Below are 19,484 nucleotides of genomic sequence, written 5' to 3' on the forward strand. Positions count from 1 at the left end.
AACCGTTGAGGCCCCTAAGGTCTAAGATGGGCCGGGAACCTCCACCCTTTTTATCCACAAGGAAGTATCTGGAGTAAAATCCCCATGGGGAAGTAGAGACATTGACCACCCGGACAGCACCTTTGTTAACCAACTCCACAACATTATTGTGTAACACAACATCACAACATGTAGAACAACGGGGAGGGAGAGAGAGAGGAGGTGCATCTGTAAACATTAACTTGTAACCATGGGCCACAATGGACAGGACCCAAGTGTCAGAAGTAACACGTTGCCAACAGGGCAAAAAAGGCCGAAGCCTGTCCAGAAACTGGGCAGCAGAGGAAGTGTCCTCGGAGGCCAACAGGGGAGCGTTCAGGCTTAGTCAGAAGACCGAGGGCTTCTGCACCGAGGTCGAAGGCTTGGGCGAAGAGGGCTGTTGCCTGCCCTTGGACCGGCCGGAGCGCCTCGAAGAGTGACGCTGCTGGGCTGAATAGGATCGGTGACCATAGGACTGGCCCGAGAAGAAGCGCCCTTGACGCTGCTGGTAAGGCTGGTAAGGGGTCTGGTAGGATCGGAACCGACCATAGCGATACCTCGGACCCGACGACTGAGCTGAGGGGGCGACTCCGAGGGACTTGGCCGTCTGCTGATTCTTTTTCATCAGGGAGAGGGACTCATCCGTCTTCTCCGAGAAGAGCTGGGGCCCCTCGAATGGGAAATCCTCCACTTTCGCCTTCTTCTCTGGCGGCAGGGCAGTGGACCAGAGCCAGGCGTGTCGACGCAGGACCACCGAAGTCGCCATCGAGCGCGCCGCGGAATCGGCAGCATCCTTGCCCGCTGTCATCTGCTGTTTTGACAGCCGTATGGCCTCCGCCTGAAGGGCCTTCACCAAGTGGCGGCGATCCTCGGGGAGATCGGAAAGGTAAGAGGACAGCCGTTTCCAGAGGAACAGATTGTAGGACCCCATTATGGCCTGGAAGATGGCAATACGGAATCCCAAAGACGCGGACGAGTAGAGTTTCCTGCCCATGCCATCCAGCTTTCTGCCTTCTCGGTCCGCCGGGGCCGACGAGGAACCGGAACGGAACCGAGCCTGACCCTCCTCAGCCACGATGGACGAGGGTTTCGGATGACTGAAGAGGTACGGGCAATCATCCTGTTTTAAACGGTAGTACCTCTCTACCTTCTTTGCCGTCGCGGACACGGACGCCGGTGTTTGCCAGAGCGCGAGAGCGCTGTCAACAAAATCCTCCACAGGGGGAAACGCCACCGACGCGGGGGACCCGGAATACAGCGCCTCCAGCAGCTTACTCTTGGGCTTGGAGGTCGTGGAGGAGACGTCTATCTCCAGCGCGGCGGCCATCCGCATCATTTGCTCAGAGAACAGCCTGTAGTCGTCATTCGGGGACGACGAACGGGGCCCACCCACGGTGTCATCCGGGGAAGGATCAGAGGCCGCGTCCGAAGAGCACTCTGACGGGGACGCCAGACCTTCCTCATCCTCGGAATCTGAAAACTCCGGCGAGGTTTGCGTGGGAACCGAAGACCGGTGAGCGGTCGGGACCGACGGACAAGCCGCAGGAACCGACGGTCGCAGAGGCAAGCCAGGAGGTGGAGGAGCGGATGCCGGGAGCCCGACTGGCTGAGCCGGAACGGAAACCATCGGAACCGAAGGATGCTGCAGGAAGGGCAGCGACTGTTGGAACCACGCCACAAAATCCTGCCAGGAGGTCATGTTCCCAATCCCTGCGACAGGCTGACAAGGGGGCAGAGGAGCAGGCACCGGGGCAGGCCAGCGAAGAGGCATCGGAACCGACGAGGTAGACGGCAATGGAACGGAGGCCTCCGAAGGCGCCGGGGCGGAAGGCAGGGAACGTTCGAATGACTGGAACGGTTCCGTGAAAGACGGAAACGGCACGAATTCCTCGGGAACCAACGGAGGAGGCGTGCAAGGAGGAGACGGGGTGTGGAGACTCACCACATCGTCAGGGATCAGGACTGGTCCAGATGGAGTACCAGGTTGCACAGTCGGAGCCGGGGATAAAGTACGGCCCTTGGTCCTCGATTTCGTCTTGGCCTTCTTGGGCTGGGGTTCCGAAGCAGCCTCTGCGGCCGAAGGCTTGGAGGAGGACTTCGGCTTGGATGCGGAACGCTTCTTGGCCTTCCGGTCGGAAGGACGATCCCGGGAACCGGAGTCAGGTCGGGCCTCCGGAACGGGTTGCCCTGTTGGTTCCGTGGGGAGCTGCTCTGGCGACTTACGAGACGGCGCCGGCGACGGAGCGGCGGAGCGGGGCCTATCTCCCGAAGAGCCCGATGGCTTGGGGGGGAGAAGGTTAGCATCCCACAAGAAGGCACGGAGCCTGGCCTTCCGATCACTCCTTGCCTTCGGAGTGAAGGACATACAGATGGAGCAGCGCTCGACAACATGCCCCTCGCCCAGGCAGATGAGGCAGAGCTCATGGCCGTCTGAGTGCGTCATTTTAGTGCCGCACTTAAGACACTTCTTAAACAAAGAAGTTTGGGACATAACGAACGGTATCTCCCACCGACAAGGGGAAAAAATACCGACTAGAAGATCACGATCCAAAAACTCCGAAGAGACGCTGAGAGAATAAACGCTAGACAATAGAACCTTTTCGTACGGCGGCGAAAAAGGAACTGAGGGAATGCCGGGGACGTTCGGATATATATGCATTCAAAATTGGCGGGAACACCGACGCGCATGCGCGGTGGATCCGAACGTCCCCTTCACATCTCTAAAAGCTAGAAAAATCTTTTCCGCGGCTGGCCTGCGCCTGCGCAGTCCCAATGTGAGGCTGCACAGAAGGACGAAGACGATCAGTTATATTATTGGAAGACTACTGTTGTCATCAGAGGGAGTGACTGGATTGAACTCAAAGGTTGTTTTCTGCCATCATAAGGAATTTCCACTAATGGAAGGAGGGTTTTTTTCAACCCCCCCCCCACATTGCAGATCCTCACTTTGGTCCCCCTGTCTTCTAGGGTCCCTTGTCCGCCAGCAGCACTGCTGGGAGCACAGTGGGCTTGTGCTTTTCTCTGGAATGACTATGGAAGCTGCTACGGCTAAGGATGCTGGAGGAACACGATTGTAGCGGCAAGTTAATTGTAGAAGGGCACGTGCTACTTTTTGGTCAGCATACACGGACTGCTCAAGGAAAGCTCATTCTACAGAAACCAGTTGTGCACAGCACTAATTGGCCAAGAACTGTAAGGTCACTAACCCACTTCTTCCACTCTCCAAAACAGTTTTTCCAGTATCTCACAAAATGATTCTCTTCATTTCAAAAGAGCGATGACTAAAAACAAAATGTGGATTTTATTGGAGCAATGTCCACTGGGTGTCTTAAAAACTAAAAGGCAGAGTAGCATAGGTGCATGCGTGGGAGGCAAGCAAGGTATTCTTTACTGAACCAATGTTCAATTCACTGGCCAGTGCATATGACAAAAGGGTTGCAAAGGAAAGAGGATGTCAGGCATGAGCCACAGAATGGGGGAAATCCTGGGGGTTCTGATTTGGTATAGACATCTGTACTCACCCTTAGGAATGTTGCTTGTTTCTATCTGAATTGCCTCCTTGAGTATGATGAAAGTGGGACATCCGTCCTGCACTCTTCCCGAGCAAACAGCAACAGTCCCTGCTCCAGTCCTGTTTGTTTCTCCCACACATCCTCTCCCATAATTTAGTCAACAACTCATCTTTTTATCTAGGCTATCACACAGTTCAGGCTTCCACACAGGTTAGATTTCTCTCAGATAACCTAAACAAGCTCAGGCTGCACACAGCTTGCCTTTCTCCTGACTCAATATTTCTCTCAGAACTGCTTAAAAACACTCAGGCTGCACACAGCTTGCCTGCTAAAACCAGACTCAATATTTCTCTCAGATATGTTTAGACTTGCTCAGGCTGCACACAGCTTGCCTCTCTTGCCCTGACTAAATCTTTTTTCTCCACTCTCAGTCTAAAACTGCATCCACTCCGCCCACACCGTCAGTCATCAACCAATCATCTCACTCACTCATCCCTCTCTTTCACCCCCACTATACCACACCAAGCATTTAAAGACACTTACACACATTTACTTAAAATCAGTACAGCAAGCATCTCTCTTTCTCCTTTTTTAAAGGCAATACAAAGCATATTCCAGCTGGTGCTAATCCAATCTCCTTTTTATTCCAAGGTGGGATAGAAAGAAACTATGGCAGCGGATTCTCATGCTAACGACTTCTTGATAAAAGAGAACTTCATCCCAGGTTAGGCACTGACTAGCAACCCAAGGTCCGTTTTTTTTATTTTTCAGTTTCGCTTGAGGTCTTATATCACACTGAAGACCTACAAACCTTCCCCCCAGTTAGTCAGACGTTTCACAGTTTCCTCTGCCTCACTACTGGGAGATTTGTTCCTTAAAAATAACTAACCACGCATTAACCATATATTGCCGATTCCTTTTGTTATTCCATGGGGCACGCAAAATAGGATTCATCAAGGTATTTCTTACTACCACCCTGACCGCTGGCATACTCCATCAAATATATGGGGGCATAATGACATGAATTAAGACTGTACTTAGTTTGTTGAGGGGGGTTATGTATGGCCGCCTTCACACTGGGTCGTTAAGCGTTTTCAGTACCTGTTTCGCTTCCCATGTCTGCAGGGGTTTCATCCTTGCAAGGTAGTCATGTGACGCAGCACCTGACTTTGTCTGCGGCATCTCCCTGAGGACATCCCACGACTTTTCTTTTGAATCAGCTGCCGAGTTGCGGCTGCCCCAATTAATGTGAATGCTTTTGCTTCTTTTCAGTGCAAATGCTTTTGCTTCTTTTCTCCCCCCTCTCCTTTTCCTCGTTAGTCGATTGGTCGGTGCAGATCTAGCCACACCCATTCTCCACAGCATCCCGACCACTTTTTCAGCATTTTTTTTGTGCATTTCCAAAGGACAGTAACGTTCTAGCGTTGTGTGGGATAAAAGGAAGAGATGTAAGTTTGTGCTGATGGCTTCTGCATTTCATTTCCCCCCCAAAGAGCATATGTGGGCGTATCTCTTTAACACCCATAACCCTGCAAGGTCGGCCAGCCTGAAATCCAACATGGTCCAGTGGACTCATCCATCACTGAGTGATGAGTGGCAACACTTAGCGTTGCCGGGCTGTTGGAAGGGAAAGGATAACTTCTATGTACAATGGATGTAAGGAACACCAAGGAACAGCCAGGGTATAAATGGGATAAAGAGAAAGTAACTTTCCCAGGGCATCCAGCAAGCGTCAGGGTTGGGTGGAGATCTGAACCCCCTGAAGAAGCTGTTCAGATACCAATATGCCACCGAGGCCTGTTGCTAGAACTGCGCTGCTTCTCCTCTAGTTCTGCGGGTAGGATAGGGCCCTGGAATGAAGCAGAGAACTCAAACATCTCCATATGCTGCCAAACAAGTCAGGGGACCAGGAAGGGGGAAATAAAAGCAGTCTCTAAACTTTCTGCTTGCCCACTAGCAAGGTGAGGGTGGGGCAGGGAGAGGGAAGACAAGCCCAGGGCTGATCTCGCCAGCCTTCCCAGGCATGAATGAAGTCTTGCCATTCTTCACGCCAACTACTCTGCAACCAAGCGGTTCCTGAACAGCCACTCTTCTCGTCCCACTGAGATTCCCAACCACACAAGAGCTTCCTCGCTGGCACTAGACGTTCATGGAAGCACCAGTCATTCTGCACAGAAGTTCTCCCTACGGTCTGCTTTGGCAGATATCACAGCAGAGTGAGGGCAGTCATTACACAGACAGCATAGCATGAGAATAAACTCACACACAGCCCAGAAGCCCTCAATGAAATTAAAGTCCCACCACATCCCGCTGGGCTCAAGGAACAGTCATTGCTGCTGTGCTCTCAAGGCAGGCTTGCTGTGTGATGGGAGTGCAGGAGGCACGCTGGACCTGATCCATACCCCCTTTTCTGCAGTTCTGTATGGGAGACAACTACAGGTCACAATATCGCAACTTGGGTTGCTTCCACATGGACGTTTTGCTCTGATTTGGCATCTGAACTACAGTAGGGGTTGTTGTTTTTTGATCCAGAGGAGTTAGCCATGTTAGTCTGTAGTAGCAAAATAGTAGAGTCCATTAGCACCGTTAAGACTAACCAAATTTACTGTAGCATAAGCTTTCGAGAACCACAGATCTCTTCATCAGATGCATCTGACGAAGAGAAAACAGGGTTAACATACCTGTAACTTATGTTCATCGAGTTCTTCTGTGCTGACACACATGGGGACTGCGCAGGCGCAGGCCAGCCGCCGGAGAATTTTCTAGAGCTTCCATGGCTCCGAAGGGGCCGTTTGTCGCGCGCCTCAGCGACCGTCTTCCCGCCCAAACGGTCACGTGCTCCTCCAGCGACCAACGGCCCCTTCCCTCAGTTCTCCATTGCCGCCGCTTGACCAACACACTTAGCCGTAACACCTTAAAAAACATCAGATTCAGTTACAGCCACCACATCTTTGTGCATTGGAATTCACAGCGGGGTAGGAGGGAGGGTTGTGTGTCAGCACAGAAGAACTCGATGAACATAAGTTACAGGTATGTTAACCCTGTTTTCATCTTCGTTCTTCTGTGCCTCCACACATGGGAGTGTACCAAGCTTCACACAATAAGGAAGGTGGGGTGAAGTCCAACACAATTTTATTGAACAAACAAGAACAACAACAAATAGATATGCATATATACATCTATGTAAACTGTACAGTGATACATCAGTACTCAATATTTACACATATATACACCCAAATATACATATATACACTCTTTCACTCAAGGGTACCCAGCAGGTACGCCAAGAAAGTCTACCCAAGACTCCCTCAGGAAAAAAGGGAGTGTAGGACAGCCCTAGCCACAGATACATCCTGCTCCGCATTGACATCAATGGCGTAATGCCTGACAAAGGTGTCTGCAGAGGACCACGTGGCTGCTTTACAAATGTTAACCAGGGGCACCCCCCTGAGGAGTGCCGAAGAGGATGCTTGGGACCGCGTGGAGTGGGCCCGAACATGAAGCGGGCAAGCTACCCCTGCCAGGGAATAGGCCCTGCTAATGGTGCTGACGAAGAGAACTGTGGTTCTCGAAAGCTTATGCTACAGTGAAGTTGGTTATGCTACAGTGAAGTGAAGTTGGTTAGTCTTAAAGATGCTACTGCAGTCTTTACTATTTTTTTTGAGCATCCACACATCATCATCCCTTAACTGTCCACTTTGCAGATTTCCCCATCAATTTTGTGATCTTTCCCAACCCTGGATTGGTAGATCTTTTTGGAAAGGTCACAATCAAAGCATCTTTGTAACGGAAGTAAAGGAAAAACTGCTACGTGGGAGTGCCCCATTACCTTTGCATTCACAGCAGCAATGGGAGCCACACAAGCACGCCTCTTAGAAAACAGGACGCAATGCATTTGGGCAAACAGGTCCAAATGACCTGCAGAATAAGCCTCTGAAGGTGTCACATATTATTTATTTAAAATATTTAGATGCTGCCTTTCCTCCCAAAAACAGGGTCCCTGAGGCAGCAAACAAAAGATAACTAAAACATTAAAATACATATATAAATACAGCACAATGTATCAACATATTAACAAATACACACCCACAACCAGAGAGGAGGACCAGTAAGAGGTTACTGGGGATATGCCAAACGAAGCAGAAGATAATGCTTCAGAAGATGGAAAGCAATGACAGAGGGAGACAGACAAATCTCCCTGCAGAGGGAGTTCCAAAGCGTTGGTGCCACAACCAAGAAGGCCTTTTCTCGAGTTGCCATCCATCTAGCCTCAGATGGCAGGGGCCCATGAAGCAGGGCACCTGAAACTGATCAGAGTTGATAGGTAGGTTCATATGGAAGAAGGTGGCCTTAAATTATGCAGGCCCCAAGCCATATAGGGATTTAAAGGCCAATGCCAGCACCTTGAATTGGACCTGGAAGCAAATTGGGAGCCAGTGTAGGTGGAACGAGACTGAAATGAGACCCAAATCCAGTCAACACTCTGGCCACGGTATTCTGCACCAACCGCAACTTCCGGAAAGTCATCAAGGGCAGCCCTATATAGATCTTATTGCAGTAATCTAATCTGGATGTTACAGGGCAGTCCATAAATTAATAGGCAGAAGTGGTGGTCCCTTATAACCTACCACTTTCATCTGACACCCCAGCTTTCAATAACGCTGACTACTCAAAGTAATCACATAATGTGTTTTTGTTTAAATTGACTATATACTTCAGGAACTTCCTGTAAAAAGTTCAGGGCAGCAAAGGCTCTCTTCCACCACCCTTTCTTCTAGGACACAGGCTTTGTGACATTAACAGCGCACTCGCTGTAGCTGTCAGGAACATGCAATAAACGTTCTCTGCAGCTTTCTGTAAGGATTTGTATCCAATAAGGAATGCTCCCCCACCCATGCCCAGAAAGCATTTTACTTTTACGTGAATCTATCCATCAGCCTCTTGCTCCTTTCTCCCCTTCTGTAGTACACAAAGGTAGTCTGGGATTGATCATTGTATTTTCCTGGGTACCTTTCTTTTAACACAGACAGCACAGAAGATACTAAGAGGACTGCCCTGTGAATTAATGCAATACCAATTTACTAGTGCAAAACAAAAAAAATCTCCGAGTTAAAATTCTGACGCTTGGGTTGATGAAGGCGCTCTGAACGTTCTGGGTAAATAGCAACAGCTATAACTGTGCACGATAAGAGAAGGGCAAATGGATCTCACGCATCAAGGAGTAGACTGATCGCTGAAGGGCCAGTGAAGAACCGACCCCCTAGCCCAGGCAGTCAGTCGAGAACATTTTGCCAGAGGCCTTATCAAGGCTTAGTCCTTTATGAAAACATCAGAGATTGGTCACGGCTGGAGACAGGCTACTGAGCCGCAAGAAGCAATTACCTCTTTCCCGAATGTCTACTCCTATGTTTGTCAGTTGCTGATAGTCAGGCCTGCCAGGGCAGTCAGCCCGGTTTCCTTCCCAGCAATCACAACCGTACAACCTGCCCTGCAGTCCCTATACTCGTCTGCATGAACATTATTTTCCTTTTAAAAGGCCTCCGTGCTACGACGCGGGCGCAAAAGTCCAGTCCAGGAAACGGCGACGCACCCCACTGAAGGGCCAGGCTGTCCCCATCCCCACACAATTGCATTGCAGCATTAGTCCAGAAGTACAGCCACTCTCCTCTTAGGTCTTAGGAAGAAAGGCAACTAGCAGCATTGCTGCCTGCGCCTTAATCCCAACAGCTTTATCAATGTTTGAGCTTCTGTGGGGATGAGCCTATAAGCAGGGCTTTTTTTCTGGGAAAAGAGGAGGTGGAACTCAAGACCGCACAAGGATGTCACTTTGGGTCAGCTGGAACAAGGGGGGAGTTTTTTAAAGTTTAAATTGCCCTCAGCAGAAATGGTCCCATGGCTGGTGGCCCCACCCCCTGATCTCCAGACAGAGGGGAGTTTATATTGCCCTCTGCGCCGCTCAGTGGCACGGAGGGCAATCTAAACTCCCCTTTGTCTGGAGATCAGGGGGTGGCGCCACCAGCCATGTGACCATTTTTAAGAGGTGCCGGAACTCCGTTCCACCGCGTTCCTGCTGGAAAAAAGCCCTGCCTATAAGTATGCAGAAGAGAAGGTGGCACATATTTAACCCCAGAGACACAAACCTGGTACAGTGTAGTGCCGTGGTTCTCATATTACTGGTAGTCAAAGTGGGACCCAGGGTTTTCATAACAATTACTAAGAATATGCTCCTTCTCCATCCCCATGCCTGTCTGCAACTGTGATGTGCTGTCTCCTACTGACCCTGCCTGCCACGGAATATCCATCTTGTGTCCTTTGGCAGGATGGTAGAAGTAACAAAATGCCTGTAAATGTGTAAATGTCCTTCTCTGAAAAAGCAGGCTTTTTGTTTTCTATCAGAGTGGGACCCAGATTCTTTGAAAGAATGGCTGGGGGTGGGTGGGACATAAGATAGAAAAAGCTGAGAACCACTGGTATAGCAGGTAAGAATGCAAGCTGAGTTCAGATCTCCCTTTACCCATGTTCGCATTACAGACCCTCAGAACTCTGCTATTCTTTCTTAGCCCTGTATTGCAAAAATAAGGACAAAGCTAATTCTGAATGCATACATATATTTATTTGAGCATTCATAAACTGTGTTCTCAACTATGAAACAAAAAAATGAAGAGTTTTTAAAAACACACAGAATAATGCATAAAACATCAAACCATAACAAAAGAGCCAGATAAAATTTCAACAATGAACTATGAAAACACAAGGTTTGTGAAAACACAAGGAACTGCTGTTTTCAAAAAGCCAAGACGATGCATGGTGAAAGGAGGCCATCAGCAATAAGGCCAGACAAATTCCGCAGGAGAGAAAATTCCATAAATGTGGGCACCACCGCTGGGAAATTCCCTGGCCTCTTTAAAGGAAGGACCGTGCCGCAGAATGATCGCTGCAATTTATTTATTTTATCTATGAAAGAATGGGAGGGTATGTATAGAATGCGTACATTTTCTAATGTATGCAGGCTGCAGATCAGTCAGAGCTCTAAAAGGTCAGCACTGAATTGGGCCTGGAAGCAGACCAGCTGCCAGTGCTTTGGAAGAAGCAGGGCTTTCTTTCAGCAGGAATGTGGTGGAACAGAGTTCCGGCACCTCTTAAAATGGTCACATGGCTGGTGGCCCCGCCCCCTGATCTCCAGACAGAGGGGAGTTTAGATTGCCCTCCGCACCGCCGAGCGGCACAGAGGGCAATCTAAACTCCCCTCTGTCTGGAGATCAGGGGGCGGGGCCACCGGCCATGTGACCATTTTCACTGAGGGCAATTTAAACTTTAAAAAACTCCCCCCTTGTTCCAGCTGACCCAAAGTGACATCACTGTGCGGTCTTGAGTTCCACCGCTGAGTTCCACCACGTCTTTTCCCAGAAAAAAAGTCCTGGGAAGGAGTAATACACTCCTTACAACTTGACCTATCAGGAGGTGAGCTGCCTGCATGTTATACTAACCTCAGTTTCTAAATGATCCTCACAGGCAGGCTGGCACATTAACAGTTAAAACAAGAGGCGACTGAAGCAGGGGCAAGGCAGGTAAGATTTCTAACTGGGAAAAGAAGAGGCCGCTGCCAGTTCACCACCCTAACCTATCAGAAGCTGCTCCTGGTCGTTGCTGCTCCCTGACTCCAACAGCAACGTAAGTTCCACAAGCACCCCAAAGCTCTGAACTTTATCCCCCAGACAAAGCCATCATCTCCCCAGTTCACCATCATCTCCTCCATCTTGCCCAAGTGAAGCTTCAACATTATTAGCCTTCCTCAAACCTGTACCGTCATTCAGGGACTGGACTGCTGTGTTTGATGCAAATGAAAAATGGAGCAAAGTATCGTCAGTGTATCAGTGACACCCCCAATAACTCCAGGGCTCTGATTTTGCCCAGTGGCTGCACAGAGAAGTGGAAGAGCATAGAGTACAGGACTGAGCTTCATGGCGCCCACTGATCAAAGCCCATACGATAGGGACAGCAGTCACCCGCTCTCCAATGCCAACCCTTAAGAACTGATCCAATGCCAACCCTTAAGAACCTTGTTCCAGGTCAGATGGAACAAGGGGGGGCGTTTTTAAAAGTTTAAATCGCCCTTGGTGAAAATGGTCACTTGGCCGGTGGTCCTGCCCCCTGATCTCCAGACAGAGGGGAGTTTAGATTGCCCTCTGCATACTCCCCTCTGTCTGGAGATCAGGGGGCGGGGCCACCGGCCATGTGACCATTTTCAGGAGGTGCTGGAACTCTGTTCCACCGCGTTCCAGCTGAAAAAAAGCCCTGCTCCCAAGTCCAGTAGGGTTTAATGGCCTGTGATATCAAATGCTACCAAGAGTCCCAAAAGAAAATGGCAACATTTGTTCAGGGCAGTCCCTCGTTTTGTAAAAAAAAAGTTAATTATAATACTTTGAAGGGAGCAGGAAATTCTGTGCAAACAAACTGCATCACACCATGCTGTAAGAAGGGAGAGAGAGAGACGATCCATGCTGAGCACAGCTGCTCATCCGGCTACACTCCCGGGTGCCTTTTGGAAGGCCGTGATCGGTCTTAGCAACCCCATTCATAAAATGATTTGGAGGCTGATGAATGCAAGCAATTTTTATTTATATAAGCCAAAAACAAACAGAGAATGTGCAGATCATAGAGCAGGGCAACTAAACAATTTCAGTATAACAGTATTCCTAGGCCCGAAATGACCTTTGCATTGGGCTGGCTGTAAAATTACAGAGTGTAAAAATGACTAGGTGCATACTCCAAAAGGAAGACTGCACCCCAAAGAAACAAACCCAGCTGCACAGCGAAAAGACACAACCCTTCTGAATTTCAGGGGGAAGTCTGAGCTGTGTGGCACAGCCATAAACGTGACGCAGCCGTAGAGCGATGCACTCCTATAAGCATTCAAGCAAATGCCCTGCTCCTGGAAGACAGCCAGAGACCCGCTGCTGCCTCCTTACCTTTTTCTTGACAGCCAGAGACTGATCCGTAGCCAAAACTACCAGCAGTTTTTGCAAAGCGCCACCATCCACAGCTGCTACTTGCACTCTGGGGTTGCTGAGAAAAGAGGGGAAATAATTAATTAGGCTTGAAGGCGCTCATCAACATCTTTTCAACTTTGCTGCTTCTGCGAAAGGCAACTGTTTGTGGGGGGAGGATCTTTTAACGATTTTAACCATATTGCAAGGTTTTTAAGTGAGCACGAAACAACACCTGGGTGATATTGTATAGCTAAACAGCAATCCACTTCAATTTTTGCCTCAAGAGCTGCCATCTGCTGGTGAAACTTAACAATGCAAGTAGGTCTGTTTCGTTTCTTGCAAAGTCAGTGTGTAAATGGAACCGAGCGGGAACCTTTATATGATAACAAGAACCCTAAAAACTGTCACTGTTTTCTCTTCATTGCATATATTATTTTCACAGCTGGATTTGGGTTGTGGGTATTGGTAGCCCTGGTATTGGACAGCAAGATGGTATGCGTTTCTCTTTTGGCCTGAAGAACAACTGATCAAAGGTTTTTCTGGCACACACATGTGCCCCTGAGGAAGCCGAGAGAACATATACACTGAGACTTAGAAGTATCACCCAAGGCTAGAGATATGTCTGTTCTGAACAAGTTCTAAGCATCTGAACTTTTAACGGAACCATGGAGGGGCTGTCTGTCATTTGGCCTTTGCTAAATAAATAAATGTGACATCAATTAGGCACCTAGCAACCATTTCTAACCCAGGACAGAACACACAAGCCACATTCCTATGGCAGGAAGTTGTGAGACCTCCGGTACGGCAAAGGCTGATATGAAAAGGTGTCATTACTAATACACGAGAGGGTGCCAAGTCAGATCAATAAACAAGAGTCGCCTGCACTCCGGATGAGCTCTGCTGAGTCATCTTGGAAGCCACTGAGCTTTCATTCAGCAGCTGAGTCATCCAGGGAACTGCCAAGCCTGAACTCTCTTTGGGACCAAAAGCTAGATGCTAAGATTATATTTATGGGGCTTCTACCTCTGCTCTACCTGCTCTCAGGTCCACTGACTGCCATTGGCAGTCCCAGTATCCACTTCCCTGTCAGTGAACAGCTTCCTCAGCCTCCAGTAACCATTCTTCTGTCACGCTACAACCCAAAGTCTCAATACTTTTCTTGAGCTGAATCTCAGTTTTCTGATGAAGTTCCTGGCGAACGGTGGAATTGCTTTACATCAATGAAACGCCATGGTGCCTGCTACAGTGTTTCCCAGCTCTCGCTTTCTTCTTGCCCATAGCATCTCTTCCCCAAACCAGAGTCCCAGTTCTGACTTTTGCTACCTCACCAGATCTGGAGCTGTTTCATATGAGTCCAGGGAACATCAAATCCGGATACGCAGGAAGCAACCATTCAGAAAAATCCACCTGCATCACAGGCCGATGCTTGGCCTGGAACCTCTGAATGCCATTTTGGGGATGGCCTCACTCCACTCTCCCTTGGCAGCCATCTTACGGTGCTGCCTACTACCTGTTCTCAAAATCCAAAAGTACCCACAGGATTAACAAGGTTAGGGATCCTTGCTCTATATCAGGGATGGCCAAACTTGCTTAATGTAAGAGCCACATAGAATAAACGTCAGATGTCTGAGAGCCACAAGACATGACGTATTGAAGTGACTTCAGATGAAGAGGCGGATTTGGGGCGTGTGTCCTGAAAGTGACGTCACAGGAAGCGGTAGGGTTTTGGTGCAGTATGCTGGAAGTGACAGCATCAGAAGGGGTGGAGCTTGGGAAGAGCCATCACCTGACCTTTGACTTGAAAGTGACATCACAAAAGTGACGTCATATCCTCACTAGGCTTCACTCCCGAAGTCCCCAGATATTTTCTGAGTCGGACCTGGCAACCCCAACATTTTTACTGAAAATATGAAAGGCATAGAAAGAATGAAGGAAGGAAGGAAAGGGAGGGAAAGACATGAAAAGAAAGGAGGGACGGGAGGGAGGGAAATAAGACAAAATAAAATGTATGGCCATGGTGATACTCAGAGACCACCGGGAGCCACACAATATGTCTAGAAGAGCCACAGTTAGGCCACCCTTGCTCTATATAGTTAGTAGAGTAGACAGAAATCACAGCTTCCTTTGTGCTGTGATCAGTTTTCCTCTGGGAGGAGAATTCTTTTGGGAAGCTTTCGGCAAAGCCTCCGTGGAAAATTGTAATGCCAGCAAGGAGAGAAGGACAGCATGCAAGATATCACAAGCAATTAAAAAAAACCCTCCTCTGCAACCTTAGGCTTCCTGTAAGATGTGGCAGACTTTCCCAATTATTTTCAAAGTGAAAGGCTTGGTTGGAGAGGGACATCTGGAAAAAAAAACTGCAGCATGAAGCAAGCGTGCCTTTTAATTGGGCTACCGATGCCAACTAATACGTGATCTTAGTATTGTAGCGCAATAAACGTTTCAGGACGGATGCCGTGTAAATGACAGATGGGAGCTGAAAAACTTCAGGATAAATCAGTAATGAGATGGGGAGGTGGAATATGACTAATATAACATGGGCCAGTGGAAAATACAGTGTAGCACATGAGAGTTGAACGAGGCATTCTGGCTGGACTTCTCTCAAGTGTCCTTATGCGACTGGATGCAACAGCCTCTCCTGCAGGTGCATCTTTCGCAAGCAGATCTCTCTCAGCGCCATCTCCTCCCCTGAGTTTCATTTACACAGATTAATGGAATAATCTGCTCACTTTATGTCACAGCTGTTCCTTATTTTACTTTAATTAGAGTTTTCATTTTCCACTTCCCCCTGCTCTTCTGTTTCTATTAACATGGCGATTTATTTAAACAATTATCCATTACGGCATAACCTCCTCTCCTAAGACCAGTCGTTGGCTTAAGAGAGAATAGGTGTTTGCATCTGAATTTGTCACGCCTTCGCTTTTCAGGGAGGATTAGACACGGCCAAATCTCCATACAAAGCTATTTGTGCATGGAAGGTTCAGGGCTAGGGCCAAAGCAAGGGATGCGCCTTGAATGCAGAATTAAATTTCTATAGGAACAGGATTCCAGAGGGGTAGGTTTGTTAAGCGAGGTGGAGCAAAATTAAGCAGGAGTCCTGCAGCACCTTAAAGACTAACAACATGGCCGATTCCAGACGGGCACAAATAAAGCGAGTGCTTTCGCTTTTCCAGCGACCTCACTCGTAAAAACCCGTAATGTCCCGTCCCTGCTTACCTCCGGTTCATGGCGCTGTGTTGCGCTCCAGAAGCGGACGGTGTGAACGCCGTATTGCGGGTTTGCACACTTCTGGACGCTTCGTTGCCGTGGAGAGGCCCTCCCCTTTCCCTCCTTCCTTTGCCGGCTGGCCGGCAACAATATTCCCTTAATTTTTTTTTTTAAACCGAGTGCCATTTGCGCAGTTGCACATTTGCGCACATCAAACTGCGCAAATGCGCACAAATGCACAAATGCACAAATGCACAAAAGTTGACGCTGCGTATTCACATACCTGCACATTTGCGCATTTGCGCATTTGCGCAAAACTCGTAAAAAATTTTTTTTAAAAAAACCGAAATGCGAACCAATGAAGGCCCCCGACGTCAACTGTGACGGGGAGGAAACAACCAATCCCGGGTACCTCAGTTGGCCGTGCGAACATCCGGAAGCGGGATGGCACGGCACGCTGCGAGACAAAGCGGATGGAGACGAAAGTGAACGTGTGGCCGGTAAGCGATTATTTCCGCAGAAAAACCGCAATTTCTGGCCATCTGGAATCGGCCCATGTATTCCAGCATCAACTCTTGGGATGCTCCTAATTAATCCAAAGAAGTGAGCTGACTCACAAAACCTTACGCAGGAATAAATTTCTGTTAATGTTGAAAAGTATCACTGGACTCCTGTTCAATGTCATACGAACAGGGACTGGCTGTGTACCCTGTTAGGTATTAATTAGGGTCTTGGCATTGCGAATGGACATCATATATGCACTTTTTCCCTGTTCCCCAATCCAGATGCCCGTAAGACCACAGCAAGAAGAAAAAGAACTTGGCCCACAGATGTCACAGCTGTTCCGTGCGGCAGGATTTGGCCAGCAGATATTGCAAACTTATTTAGCGGTACTCCCCTCCCATAAAGAACAAATATTTTTTAGAATCTGTAGAAATGTCCAGGAATTGGGGTTAGGGACAGGAAAGACTGAGCCCTAGATTGCTATGAAGACCTAAGCCATCCCATTTGGCCTATCAGTTTATGCAAGCAAGTGCTTCGGTATGAATTATCTGTATTCCCTGATAGGCTATCCATCAGTTGTTCGATCGTAGGGTACATAGTGTAGCTCAGACTACATCAAGTCCACAAGGAGGCCTCCTGGAACAAGCCTCTGTAAGAATGCAGTGATCAAAGCTAGCAGAATTTGCCCCATTCCTTAACTATATAATGGATAGGCTCCCAACAGCCGCTTGGCAGGAATATTCCAGGAGCTATTTTTGTCTGTAAAAGGACGTGGTCCATATAAAACCCTCCGCTCTAGGGACATGTAGGGTCTTTTTCACATGGCTGAGCAAAACATGTCCCAATGGCATTCTGTCTTCTGCACAGTATTCTTGCAAGCTCTGGTCCAGGGACAATAACATGCAACTTTATTCACGCATAACAGATTGGGGTGGTTGCGTGAATAATTAGCGCTGTCACTTTATTAAAAAAAAACAGCTGAATGTATAGTTCAGCCTAGGAGAGGGAGAATGCATAAATTTCTGCTTTATCAGGGGAGGAACCTATCCCTAGCTGAGCGCTCTTGGAATTGTGAGTTCAGGTAATGCACAGCCACTAAAGCGTTTAACGGAAGTGGACCTACCCCTGGCTCCACACACACTGAGATGGATGCTATCCCTATCATAATAAAACAGAAGTCCAGTGGCACCTTAAAAACTAAGGACATTTATTTCAGTGTGAGCTTTTATGACTCACAGCTCACTTCACGAAAGCACATGTCGAAATAAATGCTGTTAGTCCGTAAGGTGCAACCGGACTTTTGTTTTATTGTGCTATGACAGATTAACATGGCTGTCCCCCTGCAACTACCCCTCTCCTTCCACCCCCCCCCCACCCCCGGAGCAAAGTGTGAAGACTCTCTCCAACCTAAGGGAGTTGTGGTCTTTCTGTTGGTTTTTGTGAGGGTCAGAGTCAAGCTAAAAGTGACGCCTGACACAGGTTGGACACTTGTCAGCTTCCCTCAAGTTTTGGTGGGAAATGTAAGCATCCTGGTCTTGCAGCTGTACTGGAGAGCCAAGCAGTAAAACTAGGATGCCTACATTTCCCATCAAAACCTGAGGTAAGCTGACAAGTGTCCAACCTGTGTCAGGCGTCACTTGAAGCTTGGTTCTCAAAGAGAAGACGAGAGAGCCACATACACCAGCTTGACCTCACTGAAGGAAGGGTGGGATAAAAATATGACAGACAGGTGTGAGTTGGAAAGTTCTGTTTGATAGATGGAGCTTTGGCAGTCGTCATCCTACAGTTTAAGGAAGTGTGTGCAAATGGCACCTCTTGGACCAAACTCAGTCCCCAGAGGGATACCACCTAGCCCACCAATTGCCAACCGATTTTTCCTTCCACCTCTTGAGCCAGATAAGTCTCCTCCGCTGCGGTCTCATCATCTCATCGCCTTTGGTCCTGATCAGGACCAGCTTTCTGCACTCGGCCTCCCTTGTGGCGATTCCACCTCTATAACTTACATCAATGACTATCAAACGCGATGACACTGAGAGATCTCTGTCTTTTGGTGCTACACCTCTGAAGATGCCAGCCACAGCTGCTGGCGAAACGTCAGGAACTACAATGCCAAGACCACGGCAATACAGCCCGGAAAACCCCCAACAACCATCGTTCTCCGGCCGTGAAAGCCTTCGACAATACAGCGATCCACTTTGTCGTTCACCTCAGCCTTCCCTCAACTTATACTGAGATGACTTTGTTTCTTTTCCGGAACCATTTGGCCCTCTGCCTTTAGCCATACAGGTTTTGTTGTTGTTTTATTACAAATATGTTTTTACAAATACATATTGGTTACATTCCCCAGCCTCCAAATCATTTTATGAACAGGACCATAATGACTGCACTCGATCGAAGCATTTTTTAAAAAGGCCCCCCGTGGAGCATAGCTGGACTACCAGCTTCACTCCGCATGAATTCCATCTCCCCTATCCCCTTTCCTCCAGCAAGGTGTGATGCAACTTGTTTGTAAAGTAGTTCCTATTGTTCCCTGCAAAGCATTACTCTATTTTTTTTATGAAGGCCTGCCCTCAGCAACTGTTGCCATGGTTATTACTCTTCAGTGCATTTGTGAAAAGAAGGGCTGCGAATACAGGATTGTTCCTAGCAGCTATTATTTATGTGGCCTCAGTTATAAATAATGGCCAAATTGTTCATCGAAGCTGGTAGCCTGAACTATTTGTTGTTGTTGTTCCATTCGATCACCTTTTGGTCTGTGCCAGATTACTGTTTCTACAGTAGAAAAGAGGGTAAATGGGTGTAGAAGAGTAAATCCTTCCTAAAGGGAACAAAGCATTTGTCTAAAAATGAACATACACTGGAAGTCATCCTTTACAGGAAACCACTGCTTTTCAAGACAGCTAGTCGCTGAAGGTCATCGTAAGGCAGAACACAAACCTGACAAATACCATTCTTGAGCACAGTAAGTGGTTTCATATTGCATCTATATGACAATTTTCACTCACATAATATGTGCAGGGGGACAGATGCCCCAAACTGAAGCCAAATCTAAGAGGAGAGCCATGAAATCATAACTTAATTCTAGCCCTGAATGAAGTAGAGGGGAAATACTCTCTGCCAGGTTTAACAAAGAATACCATACCCCCAGCTATAGAAACCAAAAACAGGTCAGGTTTAAAGGGGGGAGGCACCCCAAACACCCTGCCTCTTGGTCGCCAGTGATGCTAGAATATGAGACCATTGACTCTTAAGG

The 19,484-nt window shown here is 48.2% G+C and overlaps 1 protein-coding gene across 1 annotated transcript in view; it reads right to left on the bottom strand.

Moving 5' to 3' along the window:
* Nucleotides 1-19,484, bottom strand: part of SIL1 (SIL1 nucleotide exchange factor) — a 78,027-nt gene that overhangs the window by 17,814 nt on the left and 40,729 nt on the right. The window contains exon 9 of the mRNA XM_054995553.1: nucleotides 12,500-12,596. Within this exon, the coding sequence (XP_054851528.1) occupies nucleotides 12,500-12,596 (97 nt within the window). The remainder of the gene's footprint in view (nucleotides 1-12,499; nucleotides 12,597-19,484) is intronic.

The sequence above is a fragment of the Eublepharis macularius genome, chromosome 1 (assembly GCF_028583425.1).
Source record: "Eublepharis macularius isolate TG4126 chromosome 1, MPM_Emac_v1.0, whole genome shotgun sequence".
Taxonomy (NCBI): Eukaryota; Metazoa; Chordata; class Lepidosauria; order Squamata; family Eublepharidae; genus Eublepharis; species Eublepharis macularius.